The following is a 19,224-nucleotide window of genomic DNA, read 5'->3' on the forward strand; positions in this document are numbered from 1 at the left end:
GATCCATTTCTATTTAGTTATGTGTTTTGCCTGTTAATTATAGAACACACAGATATATGAATTAAAATATGTTATTGAAAGGTTAACCTATATATAACACCTCACGCGAACATTACCGTCATTCAGTAAACTAAATGAACTGAATCTATCTTATACGTTTGTCAAAAACAAGTTTTTTTTAATTTAAAATTTTGAAACACACCTTCTACAAACATTTATTGACAGTGTCATTTCTTAAAACAGCTTGCAGTAATTCGCAGTTTCGAGAAACATCCATCAAGTAATGTTAAAATTATCAGGTAATGTTCTAATGTGCATTTCGAAGTAGTTTGACTTACAACCACGTAGATTTTTAAGAGAAAATTTAGTTAAAAACTACTTACACTTGTTAGCGCTAAACGATGAACTCGTACACAGTTGTTCGACGACTAGAATGCCAGCTGCCCAAACCACGGAGAGAAACCCTATATGTGGACGTGGAACCGTTGTTTTGAGGGCACGTCACATCCGACATTTTCGTGCTTCGTGGCGTCATCTGCAAAAACTTGTGTGCGCAGTGCGCACTGCACGGCCTTGACAGGCGCGAGATTTCAAGTATTTCAAATTCTAGATAACTTTCAAAGGATATGTTAGTTGTTCTTAAGTTCATGAGCAACTTTTGAAATGATGGTTTATAATCTCGAGTCGAGTTCATGTATCTTTATCGAATGAGTTCTGATAATTGATTAATAGTAATTATAATTAAAATTGAACTTTCAGCTTTAAACAGTTTATCGATTTTGCTCATTGCTGTTTCATGCTAAAATTGATTTGGTCGGTTTAAAATTATACTTGACCATTCAAATAACTTTAATGAATGTAAAAACAAACAATAGCTTTACTTCCATCGCTAATATTACATGACAAGTTTTCAAATGATAGAGGGATTGAATGAAGGTTCAACAACGAATCATTTGCGTACAACCGCGAAATTCAACACTCGAAGCAGAGTGAAACGCGAAAAAAATCCTCGCTGGCAATTTCTCATCAATTGATAGAACATTTAAGCGCGAGTTTCCTGAAAAAACCAGCTAACAGTCGTCGAGAGAAATGATACGATGCGAAACCGAAACGATTAAAAAATCCAACGAACTCATGTCTGCCAAAAATGAGCGTGCTTTATGCAACGTCCCCCCGGCAAAACAAACGAATGGCCTTCCTAGTTGCAAGGAAACGAAAATGTCAGTAATTAAGCGCCTTTGAACGACGAGCTTGCGACTCGAGTACGTCGACGGCGAAGGTTTATAAAGTCGGCTGGTGGGTGGATTTGCCGCGAAGCGCAAACGAAGCCCGTCGCACACGCTTTATTCGAGCGCGTTCTCACGATGCGACTGCTCACGATACTACTTGCTGCGCTCTGCGCTGCCGTTCGCGCTGTCGAGTTCAAAGATTGCGGTGAGTTTTCAATCGGTTTTACTTTTTTTTTCACTTCATAAATGAGATTTGCTGTCTTTATTCAGTGTCTTTATTTATTTTTCGTAAATTGTCAGACTGTGACTCTTGTCACTGTCAAGTAATCAAGGCCTCCAGTGCGATAAATCCAATTTATAATACCTTTATTTTCGTTGGAGTATTGGAAACCAAAAGTGAAATATAAAAACACATCTCTGGTCACAACACATGTTTTATCATTTCTTTCTTTTGAAACATATTTTTCGCCGTGAATAAATAACAATCACTTGTCCATCAAAACATGAAAATGACAATCATTTACGTAATCGACAAGTAGCCCCGAAATCACAGTTTCCTTATGCCTAATTCTTGTACAAGGAAAAACTCAAAAACACAGCCCATCATGTAACAAATCCTGCCGCGCATCGCGTTGCATAAGTTAATCAAAGGCTTCCAAACGAAAAACAGCCTGACAGATCAACGTTTCATTGTTTCGCTCGCGTTTGAACATTAACGATCGAGTATAGTTATAAAACGTCTGATTACACGTGTTCTCGTGCAGGCTCGACGTCAGGTCAGTTTGACAAAGTGGAAGTCTCTAACTGCGACCTGTCAAGCCCAGCGTGTATTTTGCAGAAAGGTACCGATGCTTCGATTGGACTACATTTCACCCCAAGTGAGTTTAGCGAAACAATCATTCCCAGTTTCCTAAATAAGCTACAATGTCGCATTTCATTTCAGACAAAGCAACGAGTAGAGTAACGGCAGTCGTGCACGGTATAATCGAGGACATCGACGTACCCTTTCCGATTCCCAACGCCGAGGCTTGTTTTGACAATCATTCGGGTGTTACTTGCCCATTACCTGCTGGAACTGGCACCAGTTACCACGCGACTCTGCCTGTTCTTACCAAATACCCCACGGTATTTTATTTATCTCTATCTCTTATTGACGATTTTACATTTCAATAATAGCATGGTCTATAAATTATTTCAGGTATCCGTCGTAGTCAAATGGGAATTGAAAGACGAAAAGGGCGACAATATTGTTTGCGTTGAGATTCCCGTATCGCTCAAGTAATTACTGATTGGTGATTTGCGGTATTTAATTAGGACTTTTGCGTTTATTGATTGGATGTACAGGATTTTCACGCTCATGAAAACCAATTGCCTGAAACTCGTTTTGGAAAAATTAATCAAGTTACTTTTAGATGTTGCAGATTTCATTTTCGTCTTTTTTTACGCAACACGTTAAGTACGAGTCATTTTATTTTATGTAAATCTTACTAAATAAATACTATTATTTTAAACATTATTAGAAGAATTTGATCATCGAATAATTCGATTAGAGCGAAATCAAAAAAGGATACAAATCTATAGATTTCTATCTTCGTTTAAGATAACATTGTTGTAAAAAGTCTACTTTATTTAAAAAAATAAAATATTAGATTCAACTCGAAGCGGACTAACACAATTTTATTTCAAAATTTACCCACTGCTTTCCTAAAGCATATAGTTTGTGACCGTAACCTATATAAACTTTCGGAATGTATAGAAAAAAATTGAAGTGATTTCGTAGGTTGCAAAATATGATTTATATTTTAATTTTTTTACAAGCGTAATAACAATTACTAAAAATATGTAAATCTTAATTAATAAATATTATTATAAAAGTATCTAACCAAATGAGTATTTTCGTTTTATGACTTCCCGTAAATAAATTACTATCTCAATTTTATGTCGACAAAATGTCAAAATATCGTCATGTAATTATTGTATTATTACGCTATGTATCTCGAGATTACAAGTATGGTAACTAAAAAGGTTTTTTTTCGGATGATAAATACACACGCATTTTTAACTTACGCAAGTAATACTATGTGGACGCTCTTCTTTTTTTACAAAAACTAAAGCTATTAGGAAAACGTTCACGATTCGAAGACACTTATTCTCTTTCAAAGCACTTTATGTTTGTATCATAAACTCATAATTTATAAATTTTTCGACAACGCAAATTTAAATTAACGTAAAAATAATTTTTTCGCAATATAAAATATTCTTAACTTTCGGACGCAATTATAATACCGTTCAATTATTTTAAGGGAATTTTACAAGCTGTTCAATTTGCATCTTATCATGAATATTACGTGATTACTTTAAAGTTTGAAAATATTTATGCTTAGAAATACTATTTACAGTCGTCAAAATCGTTAACATCGTTAACTGTACTGAAACAAAAAGTTAATACATATTTATATTCAAAACTGTACAAAACACGTTATCAGTATCTCAGCTTTGATTTAAAAAAAATTAATAAATAAATTCAGTTCTAAATGTTTTAAATTTAGGTAAGTCTCTTGGTAACTTTGGCACTTTAGTGGTATCAACAACTGTCCATAGCTTCAGTTCTATCATCTATTTCAAAACCTCGTTTATTTCCATGGTGATCAGGAAGTTGACCATTTTTCCACAGTCTCTGAGCTTGGTAAATGGGCTCATATTCACGCAATTGTGCCATGAATCCATCATTTGGATTGATGCAAAACCTCCTCTGCTGTAGAATGGCATAAGCTTTCCTATAAGATAACATACAATTTTGAAAGTCTGTAGAACAATAGTTTATAATCAAAATTTATAAAAGTCATCTGTCCTTACTGTTGCGTCAATCCATAGGTCTCCATCAAGTAAGCAAGTACCAAAGCTGCCGATCTAGAGATTCCTGCATTACCATGAACCAAAACTTGACCTCCAGAATTCAAAGCTTGATCTATGAACTGTTTAACTTTCTGGAAATGTTGGATAATGTTCTCTGTCGTAGAGTCTGCGATGTCCAAGACAAGATACCTATAACAATAACAAATTTAGAGTTAAGAATCAAGGATATATTCTTTTATGAAAAATATTAGTAATGTCATACTGAAATCTTTCAGGAAAATTAGGTCTGATGAAGTGAGCTTCTATATTTTGTCGAACACAAATAATATGAGTAATACCACACTCTAATAAAGAATCCAATTTAGATTTACTCGCAGCACTGTAAGGACCTAAGTATAACCCACGGACAATTTCCTAATAAAAGAAAGTACTTGTATAATATGATATCTCAAAATATATCAAATAGTAAAATTATAAGTATTGATACCTGCATACTCCTTCGCATGACATAGGTCCACTCTTTTGGGGTATCTAATCTGGTAGAAATTTTTGGATATTCTGTAAGAGTCTCACTATCCAAGTCAGTTTCCTATTACACAAAAACATTCTTTATTACCTTAACATATGTTATTTCGTTGTAATAATTATTCTTTGTCATTGATTTCTGAATGAATAAATTAAGAAAGACAGTAATTTTTCATGAATATAAACAAAAACTACCATTTCCTTTTCTCAAACAGACAATGTTTTTTTTAAGTCAGCAAGAATTTTACCAACCAACAAGAATTTTGCAAATTTTGTACAACAAAAATCAAAATACAATTAATGTCCTTGTTCAATTTAGCTAACACAAGCATGGGCAGTCAAAATAAATATGAGACAAATATGCCTGAATTAAGAATGAAAGTTGATAAAAATGTATTAAAAACAAGGAACGAGAGGATAAAAAACGTATATTCTAAGAAAGCTCAAAACATTACGATGACATAACCTCAGCGTTGAGCTTACCTCGTTCTGGAAAGCCCTGTTGTCCTCGGCAGCAGATAGCATGTCGTTTATTTCTACGTGCTTGATATAATGAACAATTAACTTTTTGCTAATGGATCGACTGCTACTTTATGAAGATTATCCAAGAAGTTGTATGTTTTGTTTATGAAACCACGTCTTTGTCTGTCAGCTTCGCGGATTTTTGCTCATTTTGGCGGCGATACTGATAAGAAATTCACAGAAGTCGCAGATTTACCAACGTGATCGTTTCAGCGGGTAAGTTTGAAATTCTCATAGTTGCGAACGTTTGATTTGAAATTAACATAGCATCTTTTTACTAGAATCATCAGTTTAGTGATAATTACAATAACGTTATTATATGAATTTTTCATACAAATTAAAAATGCTTGGTAATAGATAGAAGACAACAAGAGCAAATCTAATATATAAACTAATAGATTTTATTGATTTCAAATTCTCATTTAAAATGTTATAGTTTTCTTCGTATACGTTATTTTCGTATTATTGTATATATTGTATATATACACACGGAATAATTTCAATAATTGATCAGATGTGTTAACGAGTATTAATGATTACAAACGAGACCACCTTACGAAGTCAAAATCCAGCTCCTGTATAGAATTATATGTAAAGAAAATAAAATGGTTATTCTTCTATATTTTTGGCCGCCAAATCCGAATACGTTAGTTCTTTTTTCGAGAAAATGGTACATTTTATTTAAATTGGAATTGTTTAAATCAATTATGAACAAGTGACATTTTAGTGACGATAGACAATTTTTTTAATGATAATATGGCCCGTTCTAATATGATGAAAGGCTGTCTTGCAATTATTTTATAAAATGCATACTACAAAAGTTATTAATAGTTGAAGGTTTTAAAATTGACGTTTTATGTTAATTTTGGAGTTTAATAACTTTTTAACTACGATATATTTTTTGAACATCAGACATCTCATTTTTCTTTAAGACTTGCGCTACACCCTCCAAGCCAGAGTTTCCGCCGTTGAAAGTTAGCGCTCTTTCAGTATTTAAACGGCCCCTTTACTAACTATAAGACTCAAACGTGGCGCTAGTGCAATGCAATTTTCATGTTTGCAGATGATTCTAATTTTCATATTATTTCTTTTAAAGAATCTTAACGTTGAACAATGCATAGTATACAAACAAATTATTTTTTAATTCCATTATGCGGCCAAAGCAGTGTGCGTTTAATATCGGAAAAATTATTACGACATTCGAATGCTGCTTCCATTTTTCTTTAAAAAAAATTCAAAACAAGTAGCTTAAAAATAGAATCACGCTGTTGCGTGAACGCTGGAATGAGGTATGTCAGTTATTGATCTTGCTAGATAAAATAAACTTCTAAGAACAAGTGCTATGGGGTCAGTAATTCAAATGAAAGCAGATGTATTTACATAAAAAAGAATATGACTTTAATACTAAATTATAACGCAATTAGCAATATTTTACAGATAATAATACTCGAGATACGACTTTAAATATACTGTTATTCTTCTTTAACAATTATTTATTTTGACAAATGTTTGCTGATAATTCTGATTTGCGTCCAAAAAAGTCTATAAACTTTCTAACATATTTGACAATACGTAATATGATTGTTTGTTGTTATAAAATTATTTATAAGCTATTCCGTTCGAATTTCACTTGATGAAAAATGGAATCGCATTCGACTGTCGTGGTAATTTTTCAGATATTAATTGCACATTGGTTTGTTCGTATAATGGAATTAAAATACAATTTATCTGTTTATTGCATTGTTCGACGTTAAAGTTTTTTAAAAGAAATAATGAAGGACGAATTAGTAAGGTGTGCATGCATGGTACTAGTAGAAGGGTTGCTCAAACACTGAAAATGCGCTAACTTTCAAGGTCGAAAACTCTGACTTAGAGGGTGATAACTTTATATTAAAATACACCAGATAAAAATGATAAAAGTTAGTACGTGAAAACTTGCACTAAGTATTATTTTACGTTCCCATAAAATGATAATTCGATGAATAGTATCAATAAAACTGATCGTTGTATATCGCTGAAAAAATTTAATATTCAATTCTTTGTTCGATATAACGACGAAAAACTTGTGCAATAAACTACTGTCAGTGTTATTCTAAGCCTTCATACTAAATGGATGAACAACGCCAGTGAAGAAATTTAAAAAGTGAAATAAAAAACGGAGGTAACAAAATCTCGGATGGAAGAATACGCGCTGTAAGCATTTTCTTACTTCTTATTTATAACAAGTTTGGCTGTTGCTGTTGATGCTTTTGCCGAAGTGGCTATGTGTGAAGAGCAGTGATTTGTTGACAGGGATAGTCGTAGTATGTAGCGTTCCAGCAACAGTAGAACATTGCCACACGACGGCATGAGACGCACCATTATTTACATTTTGTCTCCTTGATAAAACGTTGTAGTTCTAGTGCAGCCTCGCGCGTCGCCTCTTGTAGAGCTCAAAATAGCTCAAAATTTGAAGCGGCTTTAGTTATAGAATGGACACGAACTATTGTAATAACACCGATCGACGAATAAATAACAGATCATCCACAAGGTGGAACAATTTGAGAAAGATTCTTTTCTATCATTGGAATAACAGAGGACGTGCATTACTGAACGGCAGTGCCTGGTCCTTCTAGAAGACGTCGTGGATTAATAATTTTTGATTAGGAATGGCTCAGGTTGTCGGTGTGCGCTTCCGGAAGGAGGGCCGAAAGCGAATACCTGCTCGAATAGAAGCGGCGGCTTCGACACGGAGCTTGCACGCGTGTAGCACGGTCCGTTAGTTCGACGAGTCTTCCGTAGCACCCGCAGTCGGTGCTGTCGGCTCCCTTGAGCTTCAACGAAGGCATTCGATGCTGTGCCCGAGTAGCGCGTTCGAGCGAGCGCAGGCGCGTGCGCGTAATCCGTAAATTATCGTGATCATTGACAATTTTCCCAGCAGCGTTCTCTCACGTACGGCACTGCAGTAACCCTACCGAAACTCGGTATGCGCTCGTACGTCCAAAGCAGTAATTTGCTCGAAAACTGCGCAACCGAAAAGAGAAGAAAAGCAAGCCGAAGAATTTTGCAATTTAGCTAAGCCAAATAGACTTCGGGGAGCGCTCGTAAAAAAATTAGAGAAACTGCAACTATAAAAGCAGCGGCTCAATAAAATTACTTCATTCGAAAAGAGCCGGGATTTCCATAAACGAGACAAAAGAATGGCACGCGCGCGCGCCGCACGTGCGCAATTTCTTCCGGGCTTTCGCAACGCGCGCCGCGCCGAGAGAGCGCGCGTCTCGTACCTCCGAGCCGATCTCGATAATCCGCCGGCGCAACGCCGTTGCGCGCGCGCACCCCGCTTGCAACTGGCCGCCCTCGGCCGGCGTCGCTGAGAAATTTGCCTGCGCCGGCAACGGAGGCGCGCGCCACTCCCGATTTGTCGATTTTCAGCCTCGGGCACTGGCACAGGGTCGAGATGTGTATAGTGCGAGCCGCCTTCCGAGAGGGACAGAAAAAAGGCGCGCGAGAGCGGTTTATCGCTCTCCTTGCGCTGCTGATCTGGTTTGCCAGTCCCTAATTGCCGTCTCTAATTGCGCATCGGTTTAGCCGCGCAGCGCGTTTGCGCGAGCGCGCCGCGGAAAAAAAGACACGCCGATCTCGTGCGCGTTGCGCCCGCGATTATCGCTCAATCGAATTAACATTCCAGCGGCGCGCGGACGGGCTGATTGACCGTCACACCCGCGCGCCTATTAGTCGGCTGCCGACCGCGCTGGCAAATCTTGCGCCTCCGAAAAATCTCGAAAGGTCTTTGCGACGCAACCGAACGGTTACGTAAAAACATTGAATTTCGTATGAAATATCGAGCAGAGAAAATAACTTGCCCTATTAACAATCAAGCCAATTGCCGGTGTAGCTGCGTTTCCAAACAGCGTGTACAGCGTTGCGTCACGAAAAAAGAAGTGCAGTATGTGTATAATACGATACGTAATAACAATGAAAGGCTCTGTGCCGCGCGGCGAAAGTATTAGAAATGCGTCGTGTTAACTCGGAGCCTTCGATACGGAGGCTCATCGCGGCGCGCGTTCCTTCTCCATCTGCCTCACCGATGGACAATTATTTTATTACTTAATCGACTTTCCATTAATTATAGTCGCGGATCGGTGTGCGTTTGCGCTCGAGATTTAAGCTCGGCAGAGCGTAGCTCCAACGGATTATTGTCAAATACACAGAGGAAAAAAAAGCAAGGGGCAGCGAGTAGTTATTAGCATCTTGCAACATCGGCCAATTTCGCGCGAGACAGCCCAATTATCCATCGGAAATTTTCGTCGGGGATCATCGACGCTGTAAGCAGCTCGTAATTCTCGCGTTATGCTCCCCCAATTTCCGCGATGATTATTCACCGGCGGCTAGTACCATTGGACGCCGATGGAAAAACTAAAATCAATCCGGCTATGAGTATGCAAATGCGTAAGACATATCCCCCGAGCTAGCGCAATTTCAGAGAAAGCGCAGCGTAGATCGCAGCGATGCGTGCGTGCGTGCGACGCGGAAGTGCAGACGGCGCGCGCGATCAAGTTGCGTTTTTCTCGTGATTCACTTCTCGCTGGCTTGGATTAATATTCGCTCGGCCAACTCCATCACTCGGGGCTACCAAATATTTTCGGTATTTTATGGCGAAGCCGATGGTTCTTCGCCGAGGAAAGAGACGAATCCTTGATCCACGGACACAATGCTTCGCAATCGTCGACGCGCAACGGCATGCTAACGGCGCAATCATCCGGTTAGAATTCGAAAAATTCCAAGGCGTAAATTATGCGTCATGCTAAGGAGACGCCCGCGCGGGAGGGAAAAAACCACACGCGCGTGCACTGTTCTCGTGAAGCGCGCGGCAGCGTTTCCTCGATCGCGTGCAGCGAACCGCGCGCACGCGCCAAATTACATTAGCCTACACGTACTGCGCAATCCGACACTCTTAGCCTTTAATGAAAAATTCTTTCTCGGCAATTAGCCGGCGTGAGTGTTCGGATATTTCGCCAAAGTGAAAATTTCGCTCTTAATTAATTGTTCGACTCCGTTTCCTTGATTCTGCCGCCGTCAACGTGCCCGACGTACAACTTGGCACGGACCAAGTTACAGTTTATCACGATTAATCGCACTAACGCTGCGTAAGAGGAAAATGGAAAGTATCGCAACTTGGTGCGCTGAGCGGCCGCCAGTTATAATATGTATATACAGCGTCGTTCTCCCCCCCCCCCCCCCCCCCCCCACTCCCGCCCCTTATTTTACGGCTCGACCGTAAACTGTCTTGTAGAAAAACTACGGCGATGCGTCGTAAAAGCACCGCGCGCTTTGACTAAAATAATTTATCCCAACGCGAATTGCACTTTTAGATAAACATTCGTCGGCTATTTTTTTACAAGCCAATCAATCATTCGCTCTAGTATCAATTAGACATCTACCATCGGGTATTCTTACCAATGTCAGCGGCCGGACGGATGCTCGCTCATTAATAACGTAAATGGGTCGAGCGATTAAATAAAAATGACATCGTAAAGATGCAATTCTCGTTTCTTTCTTTCTATCTTGAATCGGTCGAACTGCGTTTCTATGGATTATGACACACTGTGGGATAGCCACGAGCGTCGAAGCGTAAAAACAACACAGAATGAAATTTTCTCTCTCTCTCACACACACACACACACATGTTGCATGTTGGTTGCAGGCGTGAAATAATACTGCACATTGCTCACATTAAGTATATTCCTTTTGTATGTGATTATGTACTAAATACACGGCCATTCATTTAAGCAACCTTATCGCGCGTCCTATCATCTCGCAGTTTCGTTATCCATTTTTTTCCCCGGCGTCATTGTTTCGCGAGGAAAATTAATTTTCTTTCCTTTTGTTGGCTTGTATTACAAACTCGACATGAAACTTATTTTGATGAAGAAGTTTTGTTGTACGAACCGAGTATATGACTTTTAATGGATGATTACGATTGAATCGATAATCACTCGATGTTACGTGGTCGCTGATAGATAGAAACTAAAAGTCAAAGACAAATTGCTTTTTCATAAATCACGAAAACCTTTAGAAAAACGTTTTCATTTCCTTTTGTTTAAAAACTATTTATAAGCAGTTATTTCGTCTTTCCATAAACTATGCTAAAAATCAATTAAAAACTGATAATTTTCAGAATTGTTTTTCCTCTCTCTGCGCTGGAAAAGAAGTTCGCTTGAAAAAAAAACTTGTGAGTATTTCAAACGACCAACCCATAAAACTATCGAAGCTATCACGTGAAGCAAAAGGCAAACTGGCGAACGTTAATATTGCCGCATTATGTATATAGAAGCGAAACTTTATGCTCGACCAAGCGGCAGCGGTGAGTGGGTTGAAATTCGTGCCTCCGCGATTAATTTGCATGAACAAATCGCGCGGATCAAATTCGACAACTTTTTTCTTTTTGCGGGTTAGTTGTTTTCTTGAATTTTAATACGTCTCGACTATAGGGTTGCAACATTTCGTCGACCGACGGATTGTCGCAAATTGGAGATGTATAAGAGATTAGACATCGTTAGCCGCATAACTTTGTTAATAATAAATCAGGCAGGCCTCCGCACGCGATAAATCCCTTGGGGGCAATCCTTCTTGCTTTCCTCTGTGTGTTCGAGTATTTTTTTTCCGACAAACGTATGATTGAATTATTATGCTCTTGTAGTTTTAACTATTGACAAGATGCCGATTTGCATTTAGCATTTCAAGGAACTGGGAGTTTCGGAATACATTGACGATACACTCTTAAACTTTGTTATTTATTTGTCATTTAGAATGTCATCAAGCATACATTGCCAGTTTCATTATTTATATTCTTCTCAGCTATCTTTTCTTTAGAGTCATTGAGTTTGAATTGAACGCAGTTTATTCGATGTCTGTTTCATTACAACTTTTTATACACTTCAGTCTCGTAAAATAATTTTATGTTCAAATGAATAACATAAATCACTCGATTGGGTTTACCTTGTTTCATTTTCTTTAGGCGTTTTAAAGCTGTGATATGATTGCAATTAAATATTCTTGGCACACGTAATATAAAACTCGATTTTCGCAAAAATAAAGTCGTGCCGGAAAACGAGATTTGTATGCAAAATTTTCGCTAATCCGAGTCGAAAGTGAACCTTGCATAAAATAATATATTTCAGCCTGATTTTGCATTACCACAGCACCAGATGAAAGTATCACATTATATAAAAGGTGCGAATGTGTATATCTGTGGACTGCGTGTGTAGTCTTATTTTCTAGAGAAAATCATTTGCATATTTTAGATTTTTTGCGAAACTTGCAATTATATTCGTAACGCTTATTGAAACGAAACTTAGTGAAATAAGTAAAAGATCATTCGGTGAATTTGGGTTAAGAGAAAATCGGATGGAAAATTGTCAACTATGGTTATCAAAATATGCCAGGCCAAGGTTTTATATTATACGAATCATAGAAATGCACCAATTAATTCCTTTACGAGACCATAAACTGTGAACTACTAACCTACAGAAAGCAGCAAGTTAAACGTTTTATATTGCCATGAAATATTGACATTCTCCAAATGTCGCGTTAATCCCATTAATCGCGAATCACCACACTTTACAATTTCGTCTGGGATCATCTTAACCGAACTCACGCGAATGTCAAATGAAAAGTTAGTTGAATGAAACGATGAAAAAGAAAAGCCAGTTTTTTGTTGTTGCTACGAACGCATCAAAGGAAAAGAAGCGAAGGAAATCATAAAGTCGTATCGGCGCAAGATCGCATCCTTTCGCGCGAGTGTACTCGGCACTTTACGAGAGAGCGAGAGAGCAGCGCAGCGAACACAATCAGTTTTCCTGAAGGCGCCTCGAGCGATCGGCCTACTTTCATAACCACGGCGAGCGCGCAGATGTATATGCGCTGCTCGCGGCGCGCGCAATTATTACAATTCGGTCTACCGCAGTTACGCGCTAATGTATTTGTACGGCGTGTTGCACCGAAAAGCCACGGGAATGCGAAACACGTCGTTTCTTTTTCTTCTGCTTGTTCCGCGCGGCGTTGCTCGGCTCGACGTCCGCTCGCGAGATTCGCCGAGATTCGGCGAGCCAAGATCAGCCCGATGCCCGAACGAATCGCAAGGCCACGCAGCCTAATCTCAGAGCAAGCAAACGAGATCCAGAGAAAGCGTAGTGCGAGTGCAGTTGCGTAAGTGACGTAACCGCCGACGCGCGCCGACTGTCGAGCGCGGAAACGAAGAGATGAAAACGAACGCTTGACCGCGCCTCTCGTAAACGGCACCAAGCTCCGCATCAAGTCCAAACCTACCGGTTCGTCCGGTTAACCACCTGCGCATTTACCAATTTCGTGTGTCGTGCAGTCGTTGAGTAATGTCTCAACTTTACGAGTCTTTTTTACCTTTGGGAAGTTGCCGGGGCTGCGCCTATCTTCTGTTCACACTTATTTTATTTTTGCGCCTGAGAAGTAGTGCGCGCGTGGATTTCTTTTCAACTATCAATAAAAATGCATCTTTCGATCTACATGTTGGAAAAACCTTTTTTATTAGATAATTAAATATATGATGTTTCGTTCGCAATGCAGACAGAACAATGCGATGAAGAAACGAGTCGCTGCAGTAGTAACGGATATGAATAGTCGGCCAACGCGATGCCATTAAAATTTTCACTATATTCACGCAAAGTATGCTTCTCGTGTATAAACATCAAAAAGTAGTACACCGGAGAACATTAAACCCATGCGATTATCGGCGGCTGTAGCTCATGAAAATGGCATTTCTTACAAACTATTGATATTTGCATAATCAAACAAACGTTCCCTTTTATTGAAACGCTTCGTTGTTGTCGAACAAAGAGAAAAAGGGTCAAGGCACTGTAACGGGAAAACGAAGCGATTTTTTTCGTCCTTTCGAAAACATCTTTTTTCTTCAGCTCTCGGTGTGCAGTCTGTATCAAACGGACAATTGGCATCGTTCGAATTTACGATGTTTCCGAGAAGGCTGACTAACTCGACTGTGCGCACAGCGAAAAGCCAAATAGAGACATTAGGCAAAAAAGCCGCGTGCATTGCCACAGCAAAACAATAAAAAAAAAGGCAACGGACTGCATGGCTTTTGAGAGAGAGAGAGAGAGAGAGAGAGAGAGAGAGAGAGAGAGAGAGAGAGAGAGAGAGAGAGAAAAGCTAGCGCAATCGAAGGGACGCAAAGTGCGTATGGATATCACCTTGAACTGAAACCGATGACAATCGTGAGCAGCATCGGCGATGAGGGCGAGTCATCGCTTGCTCGCTAGCAATTATTTGTGATCTGGATTTTCCACTTTTTTTGCTTTTGCTTTTGCGCTGATTGTTAGCCAAGATGTAAGCAGCCTAAGATGGTTAAGATTGTTTCAACGTTGACTGGCTGGATGATATTATATATATGTACGTGCACTAAAAATCATTGACATTTTACTTGATGCTTATATACATTCGACTCCTATAGCAGGTGCAGTCGAAAAAAAGCTTGCGATGAAACCGCGGCAGTGGCTGATTCCCTTGATTAGCTTGATACTGACACTGATTGGTGTGTACATACACAGCGGTGGTGGGCAAACGCAAGAATCGCGGGCGCGGCCCATAATGCCAAGCAAAACAAATCCCGAAAGGCGATCGGCGTCTAGCGCGGTCCCTTGACACCTGGGCAACGGCGGAATGCCGGCTTTACTGTAAATGGCGTGCGCGCGGCCACCAGCGGGCGACCCTTCTTGATTTAGAAAACTTGGCCAAGGTGCTCCGACGACAGAGACACGCCTGCCTGAGTGGCCTTCGCTTCGCGATCGCGCGCTTCATCACACGGCTTTTTGGCCAAACTATCCTCTGCGCGAAGGGTTTCTTTTGTTCCTCTTGCTCCTTCGTTCGTTGCTTCGTGACGCGATCATCCTCCCAAAAGACAGTTCAGTCAATTGCCCAAGTCTCAAAGACAATGGCTGCCGACATTCTAGTTCTAATTTAAACAAGCTAATATTAGCAGTGCAACATTAAAAGGAAATAATTTCAAAATTTTGTACGAATTGTGCAAACTGGACGTTTAAGAAAGAATCGAAGCTAACAAAGAAAGGAAAACGTAATCGCGAAATAAAATCTTGGCAGGCTTTTCCGTCTTACGTCACTGAGAAAATTCGAATAATTTCGTTTCACCTATCAAAATTGTTTGAATACGAAGCCGACTATTTTAAAGAAAACTTTACGAATGAATATTCGAAGCATAGCAATTATTAATTGAGTAATCGCGCGCTTAACGACTATCCGAGTCGTTTTTTTGAAAAAAGAAAAGACAAATGTCGCAGCCGTAACCAAAGCAAAACCAAAAATCTATAATAATCCACGAACAAGCTCGCCGAATCTGCGTAACCAGTCGAACGAGTGGGTCTGGGGGGCTCGACTCCGCGAAGGGTCGTCTCGCGAATGCAGCAACGGCAGCGGCAAGAAGTGAAAGGGGACTATCCCCCGTGACTGAGTCCCCGCCTTCGGCTGAATTTTCTAGGTCTAGGCGCCGCTGGGGGCAGCTCGACGATATAAAAGCTGCTGCGGCTGCCCTGTCAGGTGCATAGTTTGTTTCACAGCGTGCTCGCGTGCTAACACTTTTATACACAACACCAAAACCAACCAATCAAACATGAAGTTCTTCGTAAGTCTAAAGCTTTTGATTTTAACAGACGCACACACACACACACACACACACACATACACGCGCGCGCGTGCGCGCACACGCACGCACGCACGCATCCATACATGCTCGAAATGAAGTGCGGTTCTTTACTTATTTTTCTTCAAAGTGTCGATTAAAAAATTGTAAATTACACGAACTAGCATGAATCTCGAGAACTTTTGCTTTTCGAATCCGGAACAAAATTGTTTCCGTTTCGAAAAACGAGTAAGTTTTCGGCAGAGTTAACTTTGAACGATAAAACATTATTTTCAGATTGTTCTGTTGGCCATTGTGGCTGCTGTCAGTGCATTCCCAGGATACGAGGTAATTCGATTGTTTATGTCCCGTATAACAACCACTTACATCTCTGAACGCTTGTGCTACTAAAATTAGCTTTACTTCTCTCATACTTACCGACTATCAGGTTGTGTTTTATTTTGTAGCTTACGGTGTCTATAAAAAATTGCGCAATCACGTTACCACAGAACATTACGGATTGCGAATGAAAATAGAGTCTATCGGATAGAAAGAACAAAAGTAAGGTATTCTTGCTGGTTTATCGCAAGCAAAACTTTACAAAATCGCATCGTCTGATTCGCAGAACTCCATCCGCACTAAGTTGCGTGCGAGCTACCTTCCACTCTTACTTTATTAAACACTATTCTTGTCCCCGTTCACGAGAATCGGCGATTCTCGCTTTACCAAGTTGTTTCCCTTTGACGGAAAGACCTAACGACAACCGTCTGAGAGGGAACGCAGCGAGAGAGTTATGAGCCTCGACTTGCCACGGAGCATTAACCATCGACGGCGCAATTCGAAACTCGGCTACTGGACTCTGTTGCAGTTGCGCCTCGCAATCAGTTCTTTCCTCCTCTCTGGGTTATTATGTTCTCATGGTGTAAACCTCTAACTCCGTCGGTGCAATTCAATGACGGGAGAGTCCGATTGGGTGCAAAGAAGCTCGATGTTTTCGGGGATCGACCTTTCGGGTTCTGTTGACACGAAGTACGGCTTTTTGCCGTTCATTCGAGTCCTATGCGTGTACGTAAAGTCAGCACTTTAAAACAACACTGAGAAATGGAAAAGAATCGTCGTCGCTTTCTTTGTATCGTAATCGCCATCCTCCGTAGTATCAACGGCCGACGGTAATGCCAATACTGACATAACGAGATGCGAGAATATTTGAAAAAGAAAGTCACGCAATTGTTGTTGAATCGGTCGACCGTCAAGGGCTGGCACGATCCGTGGCGCAGTTCTGGTTGGCAAGACCCCTGGCAAAGTAGTAATGCCTGGAACCCGTGGAACGCGTGGAATCCTTGGCAGCAGCAGCATGTAACGTATTATTCCGTATAACTATAATTTCATCGAAACGAAGTCGCTCTACAAGTGGCTGGGTTTCGCCAGGAGCGAGCTTCTCTTTTTATTATGTTTACTATTTATGCGTACTTCTACGATCAACTCTGATGAGTTTTATTGCAGGGCCTACAAATAATCTTTTTAATTCTTACTACTTTCGGCGATGCCAATCTTTTCTTGTATATCATCTTCTTTGAGATTGTTTTGCCTGAGGTCTTGAAAAAAGTGTTTCCAGCGCAAAATTATTTTCTGTGAAAGATATGCTCCAGTTGAAAGAAAGTACTAGGCACGAATGAATATCAGCTGATCAACTAATACAACCTGATTTTCCAAATAATTGCAGCATCATGAGGCCGAACACCATCACGTGATCCAGGTGCCCCAGCCGCACCCAATCCCACCTCTTCATCCTAAGCCCCTTCACCTGAAGGTGCACGACGAGTCCGTAAAACTGCACTACGACTACCCCCACGTCCACCACCCGAAGCTCATCGGCTACGAAGTTCAGCACCACCACGAGCCTGAAATCCACCCAGTCCATGGTCACGGCCACCACTCCTGGTAAATCAATCCCAGCTGGACGATCGACGAAGAGAGTAGGAGACGAAAAAAACAACGCTCGATTGAATAATTGAACGTGCTTACGCGAAAAATTCATAGCGAATCATCGGTGCGGCTCTCCTGTACGTCATGCTCCACTGCTCTCTCTTTCTCCCTCTCTCTATATATATATCTCTCTCTCTCTCTGCTACAAATTGCACGTTGGTATTATATGTTGTTTTTCCTCTTGACTAAATTCTAAAACTCTGTACCAATGTCGTGTGTACCAATTTTTATTTATTTTCTAATAAAACATTGTTTTTAGCGTCTTGTGATACATAGTGCGTCTCATTTTCTTTCAAACTATCCTTTTTTACCCATCAAGATTGATCTGGTATTAACGATGAAAATTAGCCCATTCCGTTGAATTCAAACAACTAAGAGGGCGATCATACGTGAAATAAGATATCGCATTTGTGCGGTGTTAAACTACTTTCTTGAATTGATCGGCGGGTTCTTGATCTAATTACGAACTAGATTATAGCTCTAACGGCTCGTTACACAATAACGTCATTATTTGTATCACTTGTCAAAGCAGCGACACATGAATGTTTCATTAAAACAAATAAATTCGCTTTTGCTCACACCGGTATAACAAGCAATTACGAAGCTTGACAAGGGCTAGTCACGAAAAAAAATTGATGAATAATCAGGTTGTTACCGATGTCAAAAAACCTATCGAGCGTCCACAGGGAAAACCGACAGAGTTGCTTATCACGCCCTTAACATCGATTTCACACGCTGGGCAAAAGAACACGTGTGCGTGCGCGTACGATTCTTACAAATCAATTCGATGTTGCCATGGGTGACACACCGCTCAAACATGCTTCCGTTCCTTCGGACATTTTTCGCGACGATGTCGCTGACCTTTGTTTCTGCTCTTTACCTCGCTGCACACGAATCATAAAGTACCAGGGAATTGATTGAATTGCTGCGCGCTTGTCTCTCAGCGAGCATCATTTGAATACTTGATGGTCGCCGATTGGGCATACGCGATGAACATGACAGAGCAGTCCAGACAAAAGGCCAATAAAAGCGAGGCTGAGCAAAAGTTAATGCTCGCAGCGATAAAAGGTAACGTTGGGGGAAAGTACGTATAATGAGCAGGCGCTAGGTACACACAAATTAAGCGATCGATCGTCATAAATCGTGGGAAAGGGCGATGGTCAGCGGCACGGTACAAGCAGCAGTACAAAGCAGCGACAAACAACCGGTATCCGAATGTCAGCCTAAAAGAGCGCTGGCAAGGGGAGTCGTGCATAAAACACGAGCGCAGGCTGCTCAAGCCGTTCGCTCTCGGCGCGTCGATCAAACATTCAAACCGAGTTCCCATGCAAACGCGCCTCGCAATCACCGGGAGCAGGAGCGACAGAGCAAGGGAAGAAAGAGCGCGACACGCGACGATGCGCGCACGAAGAGACAGATTTAATCTGTTGATCGATGCCGCGCGCC

The 19,224-nt window shown here is 40.5% G+C and overlaps 3 protein-coding genes across 4 annotated transcripts; 2 read left to right on the plus strand and 1 right to left on the minus strand.

Moving 5' to 3' along the window:
* Positions 1–1,306: 1,306 nt before the first annotated feature.
* On the plus strand, positions 1,307–2,906 carry LOC131664990 (NPC intracellular cholesterol transporter 2 homolog a). The gene is made up of 4 exons (XM_058936541.1): positions 1,307–1,434; positions 1,994–2,107; positions 2,173–2,354; positions 2,428–2,906. Exons 1-4 carry the CDS (start codon positions 1,365–1,367, stop codon positions 2,509–2,511), a joined length of 450 nt encoding a protein of 149 aa, XP_058792524.1. The 5' UTR covers positions 1,307–1,364; the 3' UTR covers positions 2,512–2,906.
* Positions 2,907–3,094: 188 nt separating this feature from the next.
* Positions 3,095–5,282, minus strand: LOC131664989 (serine/threonine/tyrosine-interacting protein B-like). Its single transcript, XM_058936540.1, has 5 exons — positions 5,094–5,282; positions 4,573–4,674; positions 4,348–4,499; positions 4,086–4,274; positions 3,095–4,006 (listed from the first exon to the last, which is right to left on the minus strand). The coding sequence occupies exons 1-5, from the start codon at positions 5,133–5,135 to the stop codon at positions 3,814–3,816; spliced, it is 678 nt and encodes a 225-aa protein (XP_058792523.1). The 5' UTR covers positions 5,136–5,282; the 3' UTR covers positions 3,095–3,813.
* Positions 5,283–15,737: 10,455 nt separating this feature from the next.
* On the plus strand, positions 15,738–17,951 carry LOC131665103 (histidine-rich glycoprotein-like). 2 transcript variants are annotated; one of them, XR_009301993.1, is made up of 3 exons: positions 15,738–15,795; positions 16,090–16,140; positions 17,047–17,102. XR_009301993.1 is itself a non-coding variant. In XM_058936732.1 (3 exons), the coding sequence occupies exons 1-3, from the start codon at positions 15,784–15,786 to the stop codon at positions 17,735–17,737; spliced, it is 285 nt and encodes a 94-aa protein (XP_058792715.1). In that variant the 5' UTR covers positions 15,743–15,783; the 3' UTR covers positions 17,738–17,951. The 2 variants fall into 2 exon arrangements, 1 of the variants encoding a protein (XP_058792715.1); XM_058936732.1 differs by lacking the exon at positions 17,047–17,102 and adding an exon at positions 17,516–17,951 and having other exon boundaries at positions 15,743–15,795.
* Positions 17,952–19,224: the final 1,273 nt, after the last annotated feature.

This window comes from Phymastichus coffea, unplaced genomic scaffold (genome assembly GCF_024137745.1).
Source record: "Phymastichus coffea isolate CEN01 unplaced genomic scaffold, Cenicafe_Pcof_1.1 PCOF00047, whole genome shotgun sequence".
Classification (NCBI taxonomy): Eukaryota; Metazoa; Arthropoda; class Insecta; order Hymenoptera; family Eulophidae; genus Phymastichus; species Phymastichus coffea.